Source organism: Mastigoproctus giganteus, chromosome 10 (genome assembly GCF_048544385.1).
Source record: "Mastigoproctus giganteus isolate SK-2022 chromosome 10, ASM4854438v1, whole genome shotgun sequence".
Taxonomy (NCBI): Eukaryota; Metazoa; Arthropoda; class Arachnida; order Uropygi; family Thelyphonidae; genus Mastigoproctus; species Mastigoproctus giganteus.
The window spans coordinates 203,077,564-203,100,174 of record NC_143584.1 but is presented as its reverse complement, the minus strand read 5'-3'; the positions used below and the strand labels follow the sequence as shown (position 1 = coordinate 203,100,174).

Genomic DNA, 22,611 nt, shown 5'->3' with positions numbered 1-22,611 from the left:
CATTTATAAATACAGAAAACAATAATGGACCCAACACCGAACCCTGAGGGACTCCACTAATAACATTAGTCCACGATGAGCAGTGTCCATTGATTACCACTCTCTGTCTTCTCCCCCTCAACCACCCCTTTATCCATAGCAGCAATTTGCCTCCAATGTCACACTGCTCCAATTTGTGTAGCAGTCTTCCATGTGCAACAGTATCAAAAGCCTTTCTAAGATCCAAGTATATAATATCAAAGTTATTCCCTGCATCCAGTTCTTTTGTGACTGCATCATAGTATCCAATCAAGTTGGTCAGGCAAGACTTCCCCTTAACAAAACCATGCTGTGTCTGAGCTATAACTGAAGTCTTGTCTAAATGATCCTGCAGTGCTTCTTTAACCAGTGCCTCCATTAATTTTCCTGGAACAGAAGTTAAGCTCACAGGTCTATAATTACTTGTGTCAGCCTTTGATCCTCCTTTGTGAATTGGGGTCACATTTGCACATTTCCAGTCTATGGGTACCTCCCCTGAGTCCAAGGAAGCTCTCATAATTACGGCTAAGGGTTTGCTTACTTCCTTTGCTGCCTCCTTTAATATAACTGGATAGATCCCATCCACCCCGGGTGCCTTTCTTGTGTTTATCTTCAACAGTTTCTCCTCCACTTTACTCCCAGTTATTTCAAGATTCTGTAGCTTACTGCTAGAGATGAATACATCTCTGGCATTCCCCTTGCTGAATAACTCCTCATGTGTGAATGTCGATGCAAAATATTCATTTAGTTTGTTAGCTACCTGAGCAGGATCATCAACAGTTGACCCATCAATATCAAGTGGACCAATCTGATTCATCCCCTTCCTTCTAGAATTTACATAAGTAAAGAACTCTTTGCTGTTTTTCTTTGCATCCCTTGCCAAGGATTTCTCGTAATCTGCCTTCGCCTGCCTAACCTCCTTTGTAACTTGGTTGCACATCAACTTGTATCTATCATAGGCTTCTGTGTCATGTGTTAATTTGTAAGTATCCCATGCATTTTTCTTCTCTGCCATATGCCTCATTAGTTCATCTGACATCCATTTTGGCCTAAACCTCAAACAATATTTCTTAGTTGGTATGTAAAGCCTAGTAGCTTCCAAGATAAGTTCTTTGAATGCTTCCCATTTTGAATTTGCTGTTGGTAACATCATCAGTTGGTCCCACTGTATAGAATTTAAATACTGTCTCAGTCCATCGTAGTCGCCTTTACGGAAGCAATAACCCTTCCCTTTGCCCCTAATGGTAGTTACCTCTTTGAGTAAATCCCACTTCAGCACACTGTGATCACTGCCACCTAGTGGTTCATTTATCTGCAGATTCTTAATGCATGAAGAATCACTGCTGATAATCAAATCAAGAGTATTACTCCCTCTAGTTGCCTCCCGAACATGCTGATGTAGAAAACAATCATCCAATAAATCCACAAAAGCCCTGCTAGTGTGTGAGTAACCAGCCCCCAAATTCCAGTCAATATCTGGGAAATTAAAATCTCCCATTATAAGACTCTCTGATTTACTGGCCCACTCTATTTCCCTGTACAGTTCCTTATTATACTCATCAGAGTCATTAGGCCTATAGCACACTCCTACTCTCAATTTTGATCTCCCAATGCTTATGTCACACCAAACTGACTCAACACTGCACTGTCCAGCGATGTCGACTGGCTTCACTTCCTTGGTTTTTATGTGTTTCTTAACTAATAGCATAACCCCTCCCCCCTTCCTATCCTGTCTATCCTTTCTGTAGACGTTGTACTCCCCAAATTGCAGTTCTGCATCCCTTATATCTGTGTGACACCACGTCTCTGATATCCCAACAATATCTGCCTTTGATGTTTTGAGCAATACCTCAAATTCATCAAATTTATTTACTAAACTCCTAGCATTGGTGTACACGCAAGTATACCTGCACCTGTTTCTATTCTTAGCTACCCTAACACAACCTATGTGTTTACTTGTACCGCAATGGCTCCCAGCAGTCTCTGAAATACCATGCATCTTGTTTTTCAGGCTTCTGCTCATTCTAATAGAAGCAGTGCAAGAATCTCTTTCACCTCTGCCAGTGGCTACTGTCAATCTATTGGTCTTTGTCTCCCCCCAAGCTAGCAGTTTTCCGACCCACCTAACACTGCCTCGATAGCATCAGCAAATATTCTTGCACCCTTTCTATTTAAGTGTATCCCATCCCCGTAGAAGCAATCTCTCCTGTTAACAAGTACAGTCCAGGCTGAAAAACTTCCCACAATCTAGTCTAAACTTCTTCACCTGTAATTTCAAATTATTGCCCCTAGTTCTGGAATTCTTTACAACAGTGAAAATTTCGCCTTCATTCATTTTACTAACCATTCTCAGAGCTTATAAACCTCCATCGGGTCACCTCTCAGGTGCCTTGTTGTCAAGTTCCCCACATAATTTGAATCTTTTCTCGTACAGTTACCCTTTTGCCAATCTCACCATGTGAGTTGCCCATCTTTGGACCCTTTCAAGAAGCACAATGTCTTTTTTTCAGATGAAGTCTCCATACCTGGACACAGTATTCCAAATGTGGTCTTACAATTGCCTTATACAGTGGGATTATGACCTCCCTATCTCTACAGGATAATGTTTGATTAATCATCCATAGGACACCATGAGCTTCCTTGGCTTACTGTTTACACTGCTCAGAAATCTACATATCTACCCATGTTGTAACTCCCATATCCCTTTCTTCCTCTCCTCTTTTAATTCAACTCTACCATATATTGTAAATTTTATATATTTTTTAAATTAAATTTTGCAAATTATTTGGAAGGCTACAGCTTAATATTAAGATAGCCTTTGTTATCAATATAACTTTCATTTGGTAACTTAAATTTAACTTCACTAGTGATCAAAGTTTTATTAACAGTTTAATTTCTGTAGTACTTTTTTAAATTAAATTCTGTAATATATTGTAAATTTAAATTTTATAATGTCTCTAAATTTGAAATTTTACCTAATAATGCTTTGCTACAAGATCCATTTACAATACAAAGTCCAAGGACATCGTAACTCAAACAAAAATGTGTGTAGGCATTTCTGGTGTGAAATTACGGCTAAAGATTTGCTTACCTCCTTTGTTACCACCCTTAAAAATATAAATGGATAGATCCCATCCACCCCAAGTACCTTTTTTATGTTAAGCTTGAACAATTTCTCTTCCACCTTCCTCTCAATTATCAAAAAATCATTTAGCTCCATGTTAGGTTTTGACGAACGTCTCAAATTACCCTCCCTAAAGAAGTTAGATACAAAATACTTATTCAGTTGGACAGCAACCTGAGAAGGATCATCAATGACATCACATAGTATTAACAGTAGTAGTAATCGTAATGGCAAACAATGCAAGAAAGCAAGCTTATATAGCATCAGCCAAAAAAAAAAAAAAAAACACAGGTCACCCATCTGTACATTCCAAGAATTTGTCTAGTTCTCCCTTGAATTTATTCAACATATCCACTTCAACAACAACAGATAGAAGCCTGTTCCAACAATCAACAATCCACATGCTGAAGACAAACTTCTGCACACCTATCCTGCAACTATCAATCCCTAACTTCAATTTCTGCCCCCTCATGTGTGTAGTCTCGCAATTGAAAGAATACCATTAACATTCAGCTTACTCAATTCACTCAAAGCTTTAAACACCTCAATCAGATCTCCCCACAGGTCCCTGGTCTCAAGATGCTGCGATTTGCAGACCCAAAACCTTTCTAGGTAAGAGCACCCTTTAGTTCCCTTCACCAATCTGGCTGCCCTTCCTTGCACCTGTTCCAGCAGATCTACATCCTTCCTAAAGTGAGGCCTCCCGATCTGTATACAGTACAGTCAGTCCTCGTATAGCACGATAGTTGCGTTCCTAGAAACCCTCGTGCAATGCAAAATCGTGCAATATAAACAACAGGCCCTATGGGAAAAATGGGGTTAGGTGCCGACCAACCAAGATTGAACACACATTTGTAACCAAAACATTACCAAACACAATAAATAATCGTAATAAAATACTTACGTATTTTATTACGACTATTACGTAATAAAATATTGCTAATGCTTTTACTTCTATTGTAAGCAAACTTGTTTTTTGTTTGATTTTCTATCGAAACAGATGACAGCCGTTCCATCTCTTCCAATTCTGTGTATCTTAATCTAATGGATTTTAATTACACTTTCAGTTGTTCCTGCTATGAAAGTTGTTTTTATTTTCTCTGCATTCTTTGTAATTCTCGGCGTTGCCTCATTTCGGTCTGTAGCACGTGCAATATCACGTGGTCTTTCATTTCGCTCAAAGCGTTTCACAATTTCATATTTTTTCTCTATCAACAGAGGCGGACTGGCCATAAGCCTTACCGGGGAAACCCCGGTGGGACGGAGGCCGGTGTGATTTTGGCCATAAACTAGAGTATGAGGCCACTATAAATTTTCAAGGGTAACAATTTTTGACTCAGTCTGCCTCTGTTTATTGATATTTTGTTTTTCTTTTTCTCTCTGAATCTGCAGTATCTTCACCAGGATGCTTCCTTTTCACACCTTTTAAGTATTTTACTCATTTTTAGGGAATAAAGCACGATTACAAAACGAGGAGGCACGCTTGATACATATAAACAAAGCTGCGCGCGTGTAGCAACTGAATAAACAACACCGTAAAGGCAGAGATACACTATTGACACCTCACATTTTACTAAAGCACATTTCTAGGGGTTACTAACATAAAACAATAAAAACAATTTCCAGTTGCGTTTCTGCTAGTGGAATCTGTTATAAACTGGTAGTAAACTCGATCTAATTGCATTTGCGATAATACCGATAGCTGGAATTGTGTGGGTTTTTACGTTATTATGGTGAAATGTGTTTCCCCTTCACTGATATAAGGAACATAAATACATTTTCAGAATCTTCTCTTAATTCCTATCGTGTTGCGTTCGGTTGGGGTGATTCTGCGTTCGACTGCCATTTCTTGTAAACACAAAGGCGAATCGTGCATAAGCGAATTCGGTTCGTGTTATATAAGATATCGTTCCCTATTTATAAATCGTGTATGATCGAATTCATGTAGTGTAAACACGTGTTATACGAGGACTGACTGTACTCTAGATGTGGCCTAAACATGACCTTATATCACCTCCTTATCCCTGCTAGCAAAGTTTCTGTATATCATTGACAAAACCCCAAGAGATGTCTGCATGTCTGCACTGTCAGCATGTCTGCACTGTAAAGAGAACTTCATGTCTGACTGCACAATTATCCACAGGTCTTTTTCATTCTCCACTACCTTGAGTGTAATACCACACAGTTGATAACTTACTCTGGGGTTACTGCTACCCATGTGCAGTACCTTGTTTGTCAATGTTACACTATAATTGCCATTTCTCAGCACATCAACCCAATTTCCCTAGATCGGGTGTTGCGTAGCTCATCCTGATGACTGTTGTTAACCACCCTACCAACCTTTGTATCATCTACAAACTAAGACATTAAGCCTGACATACCTTCTTTAATATCATTGATAAATATTGAAAACAACAATTAACCCAGCACTGAAGCTTTGGTTTGGTTTTGTTTTTTTTTTTAGGAGCATTAGCAACTAAGGCCATATTGCTCCGGAATATGCGGTGGTCATTCCCTGACCTTTCCGCATCCTCCATATTTGGTGGTGACGGGCTCGAACCCCGGTCTAATCAAGAAGCGTGTGCTACGCACTGTTGCTCCTTCCCACCTGGCTACGGAGGCGCCTGCACTGAAGCCTGGGCAACTCAACTAATGACATTACTCCATGAATAGCAGTACCCAATGAAATCTAACCACTCTCTGTATTCCTCCATTAGTACACCAATGTGATTCGACTCCTTCCTTCTACTGTTAATATAAGCACTGAAGTCTTTGCTGCTGTTCTTTGCATTCTTTGCGAGAGACTTCTTATAATCTGCCTCAATCTGAGTTTTGTTTTCCCAATGATTATATCACACCAAACTGGCTCAACATTGAACAGGCCACCATGTTGACTGTATGTATTGCCTTAGATTTAATATGCTACTTAACTAAGAGCATAACCACCACCTGTCCTGTCCTGTCCTGTCCTGTCCTATCAGCCTTTTCTTTAAACAATGTACTCTCCATATGCTATTAAGTGGGTCAGAAAGCTAGCAGCTTTCTGACCCACTTAATACTGTCTTCATAGCATCAGCAAATATTCGTGCACTCCTTCTACTTAAGTGTATCCCATCCCTGTAAAAACAGTCTCTCTTGTTAACAAGCACAGACCATGCAGAGAAAAATTCTACTGCTATCTACCCTTATGTTTCATGTCTGTAAACTACAGTTTCCTTGTGGAAAAAATTCTTCTTCTAACTAAGACATATGAACTCAGCACTAAGTGAAGAATACTAGATAAAATTAGCATTAGCATTCGTAGTGAGACATGATGCAAGAAAGCAAGCTTATACAGCAGCAGTCAAAAAAAAAAAAAAAATTTCACTGATCCATTCATTCCAAATGTTTGTTCTGCCTTGAATTTATTTAAGTTCTCAACTTCCACAACAACAGATGAAAGTTTGTTCCAGCAATCAACTACCCGATGGCAAGACAAACTTCTGCACTTCTATTCTACAACTGTCTTTCCTGAGTTTGAATCTATGCCCCCCTCGGGTTTGTATTCTGAGCAAGTGGAAGAATCCCATCAGCATTGAGCCTGCTCAATCCATTCAAGGCCTTATACACCTCAATCAGATCCCCTCGTAGGTGTATAGACTCCAGAAGATGCAATTTGCAGGACTTCAGCCTTTATTCATAAGAGCACCCCTTTATTCCCTTCACCAGTCTTGTTGCCCTTCTCTGTACTCATTCTAGCAAATCTACATCCTTCCTAAAATGAGGCTTCCAGACCTGTAAGCAGTACTCAGTGCCTTATGCAAGGGGATAATCACCTCCTTATCCCTGCTTGCAAAATTCCTGTATTTCAACGACAAGACCCCATGACTTACTCTAGCAGCCTCTCTGCACTGCTCAGAAAACTTCATATCTGATTACACAATTACACCCAGGTCTCTTTCATTCTCCACTGAGTGTAACACCACCCAGTTGGTACATTTCTCTGGGGCTACTGCTACCCATATGTAGTACTTTGCATTTGTCATTGTTCAAATTCAGTTGCCACTTCTCAGCCCATCTGCCCAACTTTTCCAGATCCTGTTGCAGCAGCACACTGTCATTAACAACCCTGCCAACCTTTGTATCATCTGTAAACTTTAACATTAAGCTTGATATACCTTCATCAATATCATTGATAAATATACAAAACAACAATGGGCCCAATACCGAACCCTCAGGGACGCCACTAATAACATTAATCCACATAGAGCAGTATCCATTGATTACCACTCTTTGTCTTCTCCCACATCCTTTTATTCATTGTAGCCACTTGCCCTTAATGCCATACTGCTCCAATTTGTACAGTAGTCTTCCATGTGCAACAATATCAAAAGCTTTCCTGAAATCCAAGTATATGATATCAAAATTATTTTTTTGCATCCAGTTCCTTTGTGACCAAATCATAGTATCCAATCAAATTGGTCAGAGAAGACTTCTCCTTGACAAATCCATGCTGTGTCTGATTTATTACTGCTGTCTTGTCTAGATGATCCTGCAATGCATCTTGAACCAGTGACTCCATTATTTTCTATTGAACAGAAGTCAATCTAGTCTGTAATTACACGTGTTTTGACCACCCTTTGTGAAATGGAGATACATTTGCACATCTCCAGTCCATGGGGACTCCCCCGAGTCCAAGAATGCTCTCATAATTATGGCTAAGGGTTTGCTTACTTCCTTTGCCACCTCCTTTAAAATAACTGGATTGATCCCATCTACCCCAGGTGCCTTTCTTATGTTTAACTTCAACAATTTCTTCTCCACTTTGCTCTCAGTTATTACAAAGTCATTTAACTCCCTGTTAGAGTTTGATAAACATCTGGCCCTATCCTCCTTGAATAACTCCTCATTTCTGAATGTAGATGCAAAATACTCATTTAGTTCACAACTATTTCAAATTAGTTCTGAAACTATATCAAAATACTCAATTATTCAGCACTAAATGAAGAATACTAGATAAAATTATTCGGCACTAAGTGAAGGATACTAAATAAAATTACTCATCACAAGAATCTGAATTCTAATTCTTTCCATTTGAAGACACAAATCATACTCAAATACTAAAAACTTTGTATCTCTATCATGTATGGATTGCATTTTATTTGAATTTCAACTATATCAATGCAAAAAAAAACTGTATCTATTTACCTTTCAGGAGTTAATTCATTTCTTATGGCTTCTCTTTTGATCAATTCTTCATATCTTTTAAATTCATGCATTAACTGTTTAAAAAAAAAAAAAAACACTGAAAAACAAATATAATTAACAAAAAAGAATCCACAGTTGATATACTACTTCAGACTTTTTTCTGGCAAAATAAAAAAAAAAGGAAAGAATTAAAGTTTCTCAATGGACCAACAGTGATTTGAATATATAATAAAAATTAGGATACAGAAATAAAATATGTTGATGAATATAATAGAGTAATTTATACAAAAGTGCTTTCAGACATACAAAACTCAAGAAAATTACCATATAAAATTCTTTGAAACTTGCCCTCTTTTCACTTTTGTAATATAAATTATCAATTATATCAAGAAAGCATTCTTTATAAATAACAAACACTATTCAGATGATCTCTGAGGAGGAAAACAACAGAGGGAATGAAAGCCAAACAGCTAAATCAAAGTGGAAGGAACAAAATAGCTAAGTTGTTCTATTAGTATCATAATGTGCATGTAAATTAAAATGGAGAATAAAAAAAAATGTAAGTACTTCAAACTGCAAGTGTAATATTCCTTTAATTTTTTAAAAGGAATAGAAATTATTCTCAGACATTTTTGGTACTTCTTGTACCACATCTTCAGTGAGTGTAATGAGAGAAAAATAATGGAAAAAGGACAGGTGGAATAAGACCAAGGTATGTCTGACAGGGGCAAAAGCTGATCACGGCTGTAGACCAGATATCATCTTTTAAGGACGCAAAAGGTGATATTGTTCTATATGTTGGCACTTATGACATTAAGTGTAGGAAATCTGACTTACTTAACAAGTACAGGTCAAAGTTGAAAAAAGTTGCGAGTTAGGCTTAAATTTGAAAGTGTCTGCAATTCTGCCCAGACACGATAGGAGGGAGTATATGAAGAGAGCCTTGTCAATTAATTCAGCTCTGGAGAGATTATGAAAGGCTCATTGGGTACAATTTTATTCAGCATGGTCTGTGCTTGCTTCTATAGGGATGGCATGCACTTAAATAGAAAGGGTGCAAGGATATTTGCTGATGATATCGAGGCAGTGATAGGTGGGTTGGAAAACCACAAGCTCGGGGGCAATATACAGACTAAACAGATTAACAATACCGCAGGCACAGGTGAAAGTGACTCTTGCAGTGCTTCTATTGGAACATGCAATAGCCTAGAAAGCAAGGTGCCAGGGATTTCAAGGCCTGTGAGTCATCATGGAACAAGTAAATACATGGGCTGTGTTAGGGTAACTAAGAGTAAGACCAGGTGCATGTATACCAATGTTAGGAACATAGTAAATAAATTTGATGAATTTGAAATGCTGCTCAAGTTATCAAATGCAGACATTGTTGGAATATTAGAGACAAAGTGTCACTCAGATATAAGGAATGTGAAATTTGAATATGGGAAGTACAATGTGTACAGAAATGCCAGACAGGATGTGGGGGGGTTATGCTATTAGTTAAGAAGCACATAAAATCTAATGCAGTGAATCCAGTTGACATCGGTGGCCAATGCAATGTTGAGTCAGTTTGGTGTGACATAAGCACTGGGAAACAAAAATTGGAGTAGAAGTGTGTTATAGGCCTAATTACAAGACAGAGCAATATGCTGGATCTGATTATCAGCAGTGATTCTTCATTCATTAAGAATGTGCAGATAAAAGAACCACTAAGTGGCAGCGATCACAGGGTACTGATGTGAGATTTACTTAAAGAAGTAACTACCATCAATGATAAAGGGAAGAGTTTTTGCTTTCATACAGGAGACTACCATGATCTCTGTTTTAAATTCTATATAGTGGGACCAACTAATGATGTTATTAACAACAAATTCTAAATGGAAAGTAATCAGGGAAATAATTATGGAAGCTACTAGGCTTTTCATACCAAATAAAAAATACTATTCAAGGCTTAGACCTAAATTGATGCCATACAAATTAATGTGACAAGAGGCAGAGAATAAAAATTCATGGGATGCATAAAAATTATGATTGATGCAAAGGCCTATGGTAGATAAAGTCAAAATTCTATATAATGACCCCCCCCCCCGGGAATGAGGAAAATGGTTGTTATATTAGAAGGATGTTATATGGATCGTTCATAAAATCAGCAGCAAAAGAAGAAAAAGCTTGAACAGTTAATGTAATTCTACTAATACAATAGAGTATAATCTTATTTATAACATATTAAACAAGAAAATTATGACTGTAAATTTTGCATTGATTGTAGAGTACAGTAAGGTTACAATTAATTGTAAATTTCACTATACAGGCTACATACCTATCAAGACTTAACAAGAGATTGTTTCATACTTTAAAATAATCTTTCAAAACACGCTGTTTCAATAATAGCACATGCTTTAAAAGAGAATTAGGAAGATGCGTGATAGCAGTTATTTCACTTTTGCAGTTAGGATGCACTTGAAAAAAATTCACATAAAAGTCCTAAACCGTGGACATCTTTCACTGAACGTCTTTTTCAACCACAGTAGGTTCCTCATCTTAATCACTATAAATTTCAGAAGATTCCATTAAATCTGCAATGAGTTCCTCTTCATTTGTGCATATCCTGAAACATTCAATGTCCGCATCCACTTCTACATAATCTTTGAAGCTTAAATTTTCCTGTAAGTTTAGGTGTTGATGCATATGCTCAAATATTTCTTCATTATTATTGGACTGTTCTTCACAATTAATAGAAGCAGCATGCAAAACTTCACACATTGCATTATTCAAGGCTGTAAATCCAGCATGTCTTTGTTGTTTGGTTTTTAGGAGCATTAGCAACTAAGGCCATATTGCTCCAGGGATATGCGGTGGTCATTCCCTGATGTTTCTGCATTCTCCGTATTTGGGGTCAAGGGCTCGAACCCCGGTCTAATCAAGAAACGTGTGCTACACACTGCTGCTCCTGCCCACCTGGCTACGGAGGCACCGTCCAGCATGTCTGAAGCAATTGACAATCACTTTATCATCAACTTCATCCCCTGCTTAAACACATACATACATTGCCTGCAGGATGTCAATTTCACATTGAATTTTGCTTTCAATACAACACATTTTTGTTTAATAGCATCCTTCAGTAATTTTTTTTAAAACACTGGATTACACCTCGATCGAGGGGCTTAAGAACTGATGTCATATTTGGTGGTATAAACTTGACAGTGACTGCATATAGATTGTTTACTTGACAATGAGGGGCGCAGTTATCCACAAACAGCAAAATTTTTCTATTCTTCTCACTCATCCTGAGATCTAAGTCTCTGATCCATTCTTTGTAGATTTGTGATGCAAGTCTTTTGGTTTTCTCAATACATAGTTGGTAATGTCTTCAAACCTTTAAAGCATCAAGGATTCTGGGCTTTCCCAATGATTAACAAGTCCAGTTTCATCAGCATTGAAGATGTCGTAGTCATATGACAGCAAAACATTTTTTAAATGATTTTCCTTCCATTCCTTTGTAGCATCAATGTCCACAGCTGTACTTTCACTACAGACTTCACTGAAAGACAGGACATGGTGAGTCTTAAATTTCTGGAACCATCCATCTGAACTTTTAAATTTTTCAATATCCATTCAATGCACAAATGATTCAGCCTTAGCTTTTAAAAGTTACCATCTATGGGAACATTTTTTGCATGCATCATTATTAGCCAATCTAAAAGTACAATTTCAAGATCCGGATAATTTGCCTTCCGTGTTCAAATCCAGCTAGGATTTGAGCACAAGTACTCTTAGGAATGCTGAACTGTTTGGCAATGTCAATCTTAGAATACACACCATTATCTACAGCTTGCAAAATCCTAATTTTATCTGTTTATTTCATTATAACTTCTAGTTCTAATGAAATGAACTTCTTCATTTCGTCACACTGAGAGAAAAGAGCATGGGAAATCTTAAATGATTTCTCATAGTCAGGCTGCAAGCTCATCAATTAATTCAATATATTTGATGCGTTCTGTCCTTTTTAAACACAAATATTGTAAAAAAAAGTAAAAAATTCAGATTAAGAGATAAAAATTTATGGTTCTTATAGAGAAATCGTTTTATTTTCAATGTCATTATACTGAATGTAAAATAGCATTAGGTTAATGAGAAATTGGGCAGGAACAACCACACAGGATATTACTTCTCCGTGGATATGCGGTGGTCATTCCCTGACCTTTCCACATCCTCCGCATATGGTGGTCACGAGGTCGAACCTCAGTCTAATCAAGAAGCATGTGACTACGCATTGCTGCTCCTGCCCACCTGGCTACGGAGGCGCCAAAACTTCTGATGTCAACATTTGCTCAGATCGTGTCAGTGAAATTATTCTTGTAGGAATTGAATCCTTTATCCCACAATCCACTTTATTGCACGTTAATAGCTATGGATTCAAACAGAAATTATAGCCCAGATAGACGATCAAGGTCCAGGTCACCATTTGACAGAGATGGAAGCAACAGCAGAGACAGTGGCAGAGATGGAAGAAAGGGAAGAGGTGGTGATGACAGGCGTGGTAATCGTACACCCCATACTCGAAGAGTGTATGTTGCAAACATTCCATATGAATCGAAGTGGACAGAGGTCAAAGATTTGTTTAGGGAGAAGGTAGGAGATGTTGCTTATGTTCAGTTATTTCAAGATGAAAATGGAAAGTTTAGAGGGTGTGGGACAGTGGAACTAAAAGATTCAACATCAGTTCAGAAAGCAATAGATGTGCTGCATCGTTATGAATATAAAGGGCGACAGTTAGTTGTTAAAGAGGACTATGATATTGAAAGAGATAAAACTGGGCGTCCAGTATCACGGTCAGGAGCACGTTCTTCAAATTTATATACTGGAGATATCTTTACTAGTGTTCCCCAGTATGATACATATGGCTTGAGTACAGATTTCTTGAGATCTCTAGGGATAACAGGCCGTTTAACAAACAGAATATTTGTTGCCAACTTGGATTATAAAGTCTCAACTAAAGAATTGCAGAACATTTTTAAAATGGCAGGCAAAGTATTAAATATTGAGCTCAAAACAGATAATGACGGAAATAGCAAAGGACATGGCAGAGTGGAGTTTGATCATCCATTAGAGGCTGTTCAGGCTATATCAATGTTTAATGGTATACAGACCCATGAGTGTTCGCATGGACAAGTTTGGAGATGAAGCTGATGGCGTACCATCAAAATTGCCAGCTGGTTTACAAGGCATTGGAAAAGGTTTGGGAACTGGTGGCCAACCATTGAACTTAAAAGCAAGGATAAATTCTGGAGGAAATCAGTTAAACATGATGGGGGGGCAACACTTCTTCAAATTTGCCTATCGGCAATATGGGAACAAGTATTGGGAATATGACCTCAGGAGCAACAGCAAGAAATTTTGTTATGTTGGGGTCATCTAACTTGGGCATACAGTCAGGATTAGGTATGGGTGTAAACAGCATAATGGGAGGTGACAGATGTATGTTGGGCATGGGAATGGGTGGCAGCATGTCTGGATTGTAACTGAAATATTACATGTGGACTTTATTCTGCAACTAAGTGATGGATTCTCCTTGTGAAGTGGCAGGAATTTTAATTAATCATGGAACCTGTATTCATTGAATTGTAGGTCATTATTTGTAAGAACTGATAGCTCCTAATATTAACAGTTATTTTAAGACTTTTGCCTAAAGTTTAAAAATACTGCTTTATTGGAGCAGCATACTGAAAATACCATCTTTTTATTTTAACAGAATACAGTTCTTAATATGAATGACAAAAACCATGCTGTTTATTTCACTGAAATGTATTTGTAACAGTATATGTAGTTCATTTCATTATTCATCTAAATAAATTCAAATAAATAAAAGATATAAATCCAGGTGAATATTTAGTTTAAGCCAAATTCCTTAGAGTAAGTTTTTTGGATATTTCAATCATATTATGGAATAACAGGGATTGTATTCATTACCCGGAAAACCATTAGTCGGAAAACTGCTAGTTTGGGGGGATACAAAGACTAATAGTTTAACAGTAACCGCAGGCAGAGGTGAAGGTGATTCTTGCACAACTTCTATTAGAATAAGAAGCGACCTGGAGCGAGGGGTGTTGGGGGTTTCAGGGACGGATGGCAGTCATCATGGAATAGTTGGGTATATGGGATGTGTTAGGGTAACAAGGAATAGGCATAGGAGCATGTATGCTTGCATGTATACCAATGCTAGAAGTATAGTAAATAAATTTGATGAATTTGAAGTGTTGGTCAAGACATCAAAGGCGGATATTGTTGGGATATCAGAGACGTGGTGTCACAAAGATATAAGGAATGCAGAACTGGAATTTGGGGAGTACAATGTGTACAGAAAGGATAGACAGGACAGAAAGGGAGGGGGTGTTATGCTGTTAATTAAGAAAAACATAAAATCAAAGGAAGTGCACCCCGTTAATATAGATGAACAGTGCTCTGTTGAGTCAGTTTGGTGTGAGATAAGCACTGCGAAAAGAAAAATAAGAGTAGGAGTGTGTTATAGGCCTAATGACTCGAATGAGTACAATGAACAATTGTACAGAGAAATAGAGTGGGCCAGTAAATCAGAATGTCTTATAATGGGGGATTTTAACTTCCCAGATATTGACTGGAACTTGTGGGTTGGTCACTCACACACTAGTCAGACTTTTGTGGAGTTATTGGATGATTGTTTTCTGCAGCAGCATGTTCGAGAGGCAACCAGAGAAAGTAACACTCTTGATCTGGTTATCAGCAGTGATCATTCGTGTATTAAGAATTTGCAGATAAAGGAACCACTAGGTGGCAGTGATCACAGTGTGCTGAAGTGGGATTTACTCAAAGAGGTAACTACCGTCAGGGGTAAAGGAAAGGGATTTTGCTTCCGTAATGGGGAGTACAGTGGTCTCAGACAGTTTTTAAATTCTGTACAGTGGGATCAACTGACGATGTTACAAACAGTAAATTCTAAGTGGGAAGCATTCAAAGAATTAATGGTGGAAGCTACTAGACTTTATATACCGATTAAGAAATATCGTTCAAGGTTTAGGCCTAAATGGTTATCAAATGATCTAATGAGACTCGTGACAGAGAAGAAAAATGCATGGGATGCATATAAATTATCAGGTGACGCAGAAGCCTGTGGCAGATATAAGCTAGTCTGTAATCAGGTCACAAAGGAGGTTCGGCAGGCGAAGGCGGATTACGAGAAATCTTTGGCAAAAGATGCTAAGAAAAACAGCAAGGATTTCTTTACTTATATAAACTCTAAAAGGAAGGGGATGAATATGATTGGTCCACTTGACATCGATGGTTCGACTGTTGATGATCCTGCTCAGATAGCAAACAAACTGAATGAGTATTTTGCATCTACATTCACACGTGAGGAATTATTACAATTTGAAAATGGAAGAAGGTTATCAAATTGTAGCAGTGTGCTTAATGATTTTGTAATAACTGAGAGCAAAGTGGAGGAGAAATTGTTGAAGTTAAACATAAGAAAGGCACCTGGGGTGGATGGGATCTATCCAGTTATTTTAAAGGAGGCGGCAAAGCAACTAAGCAAACCCTTAGCCATAATTATGAGAGCATCCTTGGACTCAGGGGAGGTTCCCACGGACTGGAGATGTGCAAATGTGTCCCCAATTCACAAAGGTGGATCGAAGGGTGACACGAGTAATTACAGACCAGTTAGTTTAACTTCTGTTCCGGGTAAAATAATGGAGTCGCTGGTTAAAGATGCATTGCAGGATCATCTAGACAAGACTGCAGCAATAATTCAAACACAGCATGGGTTTGTTAAGGGAAAGTCTTGTCTGACAAATTTGATTGGTTATTATGATGTGGTCACAAAGGAACTGGATGCAAAAAATAATTTTGATATCATATACTTGGATTTCAGGAAAGCTTTTGACACCGTTGCGCATGGAAGACTATTGTACAAATTGGAGCAGAATGGTATTAAGGGTAAGTTGCTACAATGGATAAAAGGATGGTTAAGTGGGAGAAGACAGAGGGTGGTAATCAATGGGTGCTGCTCTTCGTGGACTAATGTTATTAGTGGAGTCCCACAGGGTTCGGTGTTGGGTCCACTGTTGTTTTGTGTATTTATCAATGATATTGATGAAGGTATATCAGGCTTAATGTCGAAGTTTGCAGATGACACAAAGGTTGGCAGGGTTGTTAATGACAGTAATGGCAGTGTGCTACTGCAACAGGATATAGATAATTTGGGCAGATGGGCTAAGAAGTGGCAACTGAAGTTCAACCTTGACAAATGCAAAGTACTGCATATTGGTAGAAGTAACCCCAGAGAAACGTACCAACTGTGTGGTACTACACTTAAGGTGGTAGAAAATGAAAAAGACCTGGGAGTAATTGTGCAGTCAGATATGAAGTTTTCTGAGCAGTGCAGACAGGCTGCTAGGGCGGGTCATGGGGTTTTGTCAATGATATATAGGAATTTTGCTAGCAGGGAAAAGGAGGTGATTGTCCCTCTGTATAAGGCAATGGTCAGGCCACGCCTTGAGTACTGCGTACAGGTCTGGAGGCCACATTTTAGGAAGGATGTAGATTTGCTTGAGCGTGTACAGAGAAGAGCAACACGATTGGTGAGGGGAATGAAGGGATTCTCTTACCAAGAGAGGCTTAAGTTCTGCAAATTGCAGTGGCTGGAGACTAGGCACCTGCGCGGTGATCTGATTGAGGTCTATAAGGCCTTGAATGGGTTGAGCACGCTGAATTCTGATGGGATCCTTCCGCTTGTTCAGATTACCAACCTACGGGGACATAAGTTCAAATTAAGAAAGGACAGATGTAGAATAGATGTGCGGAAATTTGCCTTTAGCCAGCGGGTGGTTAATTGCTGGAACAAACTTCCATCTGTCGTTGTAGAAGTTGATAGGTTAAATAAATTTAAGGAGGAACTGGACAGGCATTTGGAGGGAATGGTGTGATTTTTTTTTTTTTTGGCTGATGCTGCATAAGCTCCTACACTTGCTTTCTTGCATCATGTGCCACTACTACTACTACTACTACTACCCTGGGCAAAGTTAATTTCTTATCTTTACATATAATGTGAAATCAATATACCTTTTCATTTCCACATTTGAAAAATCTGAATTTAACCCTCCTAGCAGTCATATAAAAAAAAAAGTCTCATGAGCAGTCATGTTGTGTATCCTACTATTCATCATTCGCTTTATTTAGAATAAATAAATAGCTTAAAATTGTGTACATTTGCAGTGTACCTGTGTTATCTTAACATTATAAGTTATGAATAATACATAGGCTAAGTCAAAAGTAGCTTCGCACATTTGGTGCTGTATAATTTATTATTATGTTTACATAGAAGAAACATTTTACTGGAAGAAAATTAGCTCAAACACAACATTGTAGTGGAAGCGACAGTCACATTTTAATATAGCTTTCCAGCAGAAACATGGCACACATCCCAGGAGTAACCACCCTCTTACTATATGCTTGTAATATGACTAGTGTAACTGTGTTAAATGCTGCAACGATCCACATTAGTAGGTTGGAGGAAGCTAATATATCTGGTTCTTAACTACTAGTGATCCCCACAAAAATGAGTCTGTAAATAAAATCTTCCTAATGGAGGTGTGAGGCAGGTTGCCATATTGTTGAAAGGACACTTTGTTGTTGGGATCTATAATTCACCAGCATAGACTGATACATGGTACCAAGGACTGTTCTTTCTATCAAGAATGAGCCATACATCTCTGTTCAGATTGCGGCACAAAACACAACGTTACAACTGTCTTGGATATGTTTCAAACCAATTCTGCGCCAGTGTATGACCCCACACTTCCACATTGTTCACTTTAATGGAACATAGACTTTTAGCATAAGTATTAGTTGTTGTTGTTGTTGTTATTTGGTTTTTAGGAGCATTAGCAACTAAGGCCATGTTGCTCCGGGATATGCGGTGGTTATTCCCTGACCTTTCCGCATTCTCCGTATTTGGTGGTGACGGGCTCGAACCCCAGTCTAATCAAGAAGCGTGTGCTATGCACTGCTGCTCCTTCCCACCTGACTACGGAGGCGCCGCATAAGTACTAGTAGAGGCATATGATGAAAGAAAGCAAGCTTATACAGCATCGGCCAAAAAAAAAAAACACTTCCCATTTCATCCATCCATTTTCTCCAAACGTTGGTCCAGTTCCTCCTTGAATTTATTTAAGCTATCAACTTCCACAATGAAAGATGGAAGTTTGTTCTAGTAATCAACTACACACTGGCTAACAGCAAATTTCTGCACATCTATTCAACAATTGTCTTTCCTCAATTTCACTATGTCCCCTCAGATTTGTAATCTGAGCAAGAGGAAAAATCCCATCAGCATTGAGCCTGTTCAATCTATTCAACATCTTATACACCCCAATCAGATCACCTAACAGTTACCTAGTCTCCAGATGCTGCAATTTGAAGAACTTAAGCATTTCTTTGTAAGAGCACCCTTTGTTCCCCTCACCAATCTTGTTGCCCTTCTCTGTACTCGTTCTAACAATGCTACATCCTTAAATGAGGCTACCACACCTTACACAGTACTCAAGATGTGGCCTGACCACTGCCTTATACAAGGGAACAATCACCCCCTTATCCCTGATAGCAAAATTCTTGTAGAGCATTGACAAAACCCCATGAGTGCAGATAGGCTACTCTTGCAGCCTCTCTGCAATGCTCAGAAAATTTCATATCTGACTGCACAATTATCCCCAGGTCTCTTCATTCTCCACTACCTCAAGTGTAACACCACACAGTTGGTACATTTCTCTGGGGTTACTGCTACCCATATGCAGTACTTTGCATTTGTCAATCTTAAACTTCAGTTCCCACTTCTCAGCCGAGAAGTGGTAACTGAACTTTTATAGATTCTGTTGCAGTAGCATTCTGTCCTTAACAACAACCTTTGTATCACCTGCAAACTTCAACATCAAGTTTGATATGCCAATATCATTGATAAATATACAAAACAACAACGGACCCAACATTGAACCTTGGGGGACTCCAATAAGACCATTAGTTTCCAATAAGCAATGCTTCTTTAATCAGTGATTCCATTATTTTCCCCGGAACAGAAGTTAAACTAACAGGTCTGTAATTGTTAGTGTCGCCTTTTGATCCCTCTTTGTGAATTGGAGATATATTTGCACATTTCCAGTCTGTGGTGACCTGCCCTGAGTTCATCAATGTTCTCATTATTATAGCTAAGGGTTTGCTTACTTCCTTTCTGCCTCCTTTAATATAACTGGATAGATCCCATCCACCCCAGATGCCTTCTTATGTTCAACTTCAACAATTTCTCCTACACATTGCTCACAGTTATTGCAAAATCATTTATCTCCCTGTTATAGTTTAATTAACTTTTGTTCTCCACTTCCCTATGGAATTCTTCATGTGTGAACGTAGAGGCAAAATATTCATTCAGTTTGGCAGTAATCTGAGTAGGATGTTCTCCTGTAAAACCAACCATATCAAGCAGACCAATTCTGATTCATCCCCTTCCTTTTAGAATTTATATAAGTAAAGAAGTCTTTGCTGTTCCTCTTTGCATCCTTTGCCAGAGATTTCTCGTAATCTGCCTTCGCTTGCCAAACCTCCTTATGTGACTTGATTATAGACTTGCTTATATCTACCATAGGCTTCGGTGTCGCCTGGTAATTTATATGCATCCCATGCATTTTTATTCTCTGCCACGAATCTCATTATTTCATCTGACATCCATTTGGGCCTAAACTATGAACAGTATTTCTTAGTTGGTATGAAAAGCCTAATAGCTTTCAAGATTATTTCCTTGAATGCTTCCCACTTGGAATTTGCTGTTGGTCCCACTGTGTAGAATTTAAAATATCTCTGAGACCACTGTAATCACCTTTACGAAAGCAAAAAACCCTTTCCTTTACCCCTGATGATAGTTAAATATTTAAGTAAATCCCACATCAGTACACTGTGATCACTGCCACCTAGTGGTTCCTTTATCTGTAAATTCATAATGCATGAATAATCACTGCTGATAATTAAATCAAGAATATTATTTTCTCTGGTTGCCATTGAATTTCAGGTGGTAGATGACCTTCATCAACCGGTGAAATACCACCACTTTGCTTATTGGAGGCTTGAAGTGGTGAAACCCATGTTTAGTCTCTAGAGCAAAGTTTCCGGCATCCCCCTCCCGCCATACTTCTCCTTCAACCCATGCACGGTACTAAGTACTATAGGTTTTGATACCTTTCGTGTTTGGGGTTTTCATAAAAAAAAAAAAAAAAAAAACCCTTGGTTTTCCGATAAATGTGCTAAGGCTGTTCAAGAGAAGAACATTGCATATAGTAATTGGCTTGTTTCTAATTCTTCAGTTTCATTTTCTGCCTACACCAAAGCTCACAACAATTGTAAAGCAGTTATTAATCAGTCCAAATTAGAGTTTGAACAGGCTAAGAGTAGAAAACTTGCTTCTGGCCATAATGGCAGCCGAGCATTCTGGTCTCTTGCCAAAGCTTTTGCCCAATCTCTGCTCCCACCTCTGTCCAAACCAGATGGTTCTGTTATCACTTCAGCCAAGGATAAAGCTGACCAGCTAGCATCCCATTTTTCTTCCAACTCATGTATTAATGATTTGGTAAAACACCTCTCATCTTTCCCAACACGCTCCATTCAATGCCTCCTGTGGTCTTCCATCAGAAGGATTTTGATGAATATTGATGCTAAGAAAGCTCCAGGTCCCGATGGTATTTCTCCATTTGTTCTCAAAACCTGTGCTCCTGAACTTACTCCTGTTCTTTGCAGCCTTTTTTACACTTTCTTACTCCAAAGGTGGTTTTCCTTCAGCTTGGAAATTTCCTTATATCCAGCCAGTTCCTAAAAAGGGTGACAAATCCCTCCCATCCAATTATCATCCCATTGCAATTACTTCTACTCTTTCAAAAGTAATGGAGAAATCAATTAAACGCCAACTCTTAAACTACCTAGAAACCTACTGTCTGATCAATAATCGCCAGTATGGATTCCGTCAGTGTCGATCCACTGGTGATATTCTGGCTTATGTTACCCATTTATGGGCTAATTCAATGGAAAAGTTCGGTGAAGCACAAGCAGTTGCTCTTGACATCTCAAAGGCTTTCAATCGTGTTTGGCATAAAGGTCTTCTAAACAAGCTTCCATCTTATGGTTTGCCAACTGTTTTTTGTAATTGGCTATCCAGTTTTCTCTCTGATCACTCACTGAGGGTGATGGTAGATGGCTCTCTGTCTTCTAACTTCTCGACTAATACAGGTGTCCCCCAAGGTTCAGTTCTTTCCCCCACTCTTTTCCTCTTGTATATTAATGACCTTCTTCCAATGAATGGAAATCCTATCCATAGTTTTGCCGATGATAGCACATTGCAGTCCACTTTCCATTTTGAGAAACCTTGCCCTGCCCAATCAGCTTAATCTTCTCGAAAATCTGCTACCAATTCCTTAAATGCCGATCTTCGGGTAATTGTCCAGTGGGGGGCAAAGACAACTTAGTTGATTTCAATCCTTCTAAAACTCAGTCTTGTCTTATATCTCGCAAAAAGGATTCTTCTGCTCCTATGCTTATCTTTGGTGACACTCCGATTTCTAGGGAAAATGATATATCTCTTTTGGGGATTACCCTGACTTCTAATCTCTCTTGGCACAAGCACATTACAAATATTGCTTCCTCTGCATCTAAAAAACTTGGTTTTATCTTTCGCTCTTGGCGTTACTTTTCTTCCAAACAGCTGTTCACTCTGTACAACTCACAAATGTGCCCTACCATAGAATATTGTTTCCCACATCTGGGGTGGTGCCCCCAAAACCTCTCTCTGTCTTCGTGATTACGATCAGAAGAGGGCAGTAAGTTTAATTAATGATTCATCTCTAACAGAGTCTCTCCACTCGCTGTCTCATAGACTTACTGTTTCTGCTGCATGCCTCTTCTACAAATATATCCATGGGCACTGTTCTTCTGAATTGGCTTCTATAATTCAAAACAGTCCGAACACGTGCCACCACCAGCCAACATCCATTTACTGTCCAGCTTCAAACTCACAGAACCAACTTTTCATCTTCCTCGTTTATTCATTCAACTTTTTTTCTTTTTTTTTTGGTAGTTGTTGGCGCATAGGCTTCTGTGGCCATAATGCACCTCCCAAGGTTTTTGCAGTACTTTGATACAAGCCCTAGATGGGATTCGAAACCGCGACCTTTGGGTTGCCAGGCAGGCACTTTACCCACCCGGCTAGCCCAGTCGGCATT

The 22,611-nt window shown here is 38.7% G+C and overlaps 2 protein-coding genes across 2 annotated transcripts in view; one reads left to right on the top strand and one right to left on the bottom strand.

The window, feature by feature from the left end:
- The window catches only part of btv (dynein cytoplasmic heavy chain beethoven), a 696,240-nt gene that overhangs the window by 657,553 nt on the left and 16,076 nt on the right, over positions 1 to 22,611 (bottom strand). Inside the window, exon 3 of the mRNA XM_090384033.1 lies at positions 8,330 to 8,403. Coding sequence (XP_090240159.1) covers positions 8,330 to 8,403 — 74 coding nt within the window. The remainder of the gene's footprint in view (positions 1 to 8,329; positions 8,404 to 22,611) is intronic.
- LOC150079793 (myelin expression factor 2-like) lies at positions 12,726 to 13,745 on the top strand. The gene is given in 2 exon segments (XM_090384012.1): positions 12,726 to 13,467; positions 13,469 to 13,745. Coding segments are annotated over 2 exon segments (1,008 nt in total). The 5' UTR covers positions 12,726 to 12,736.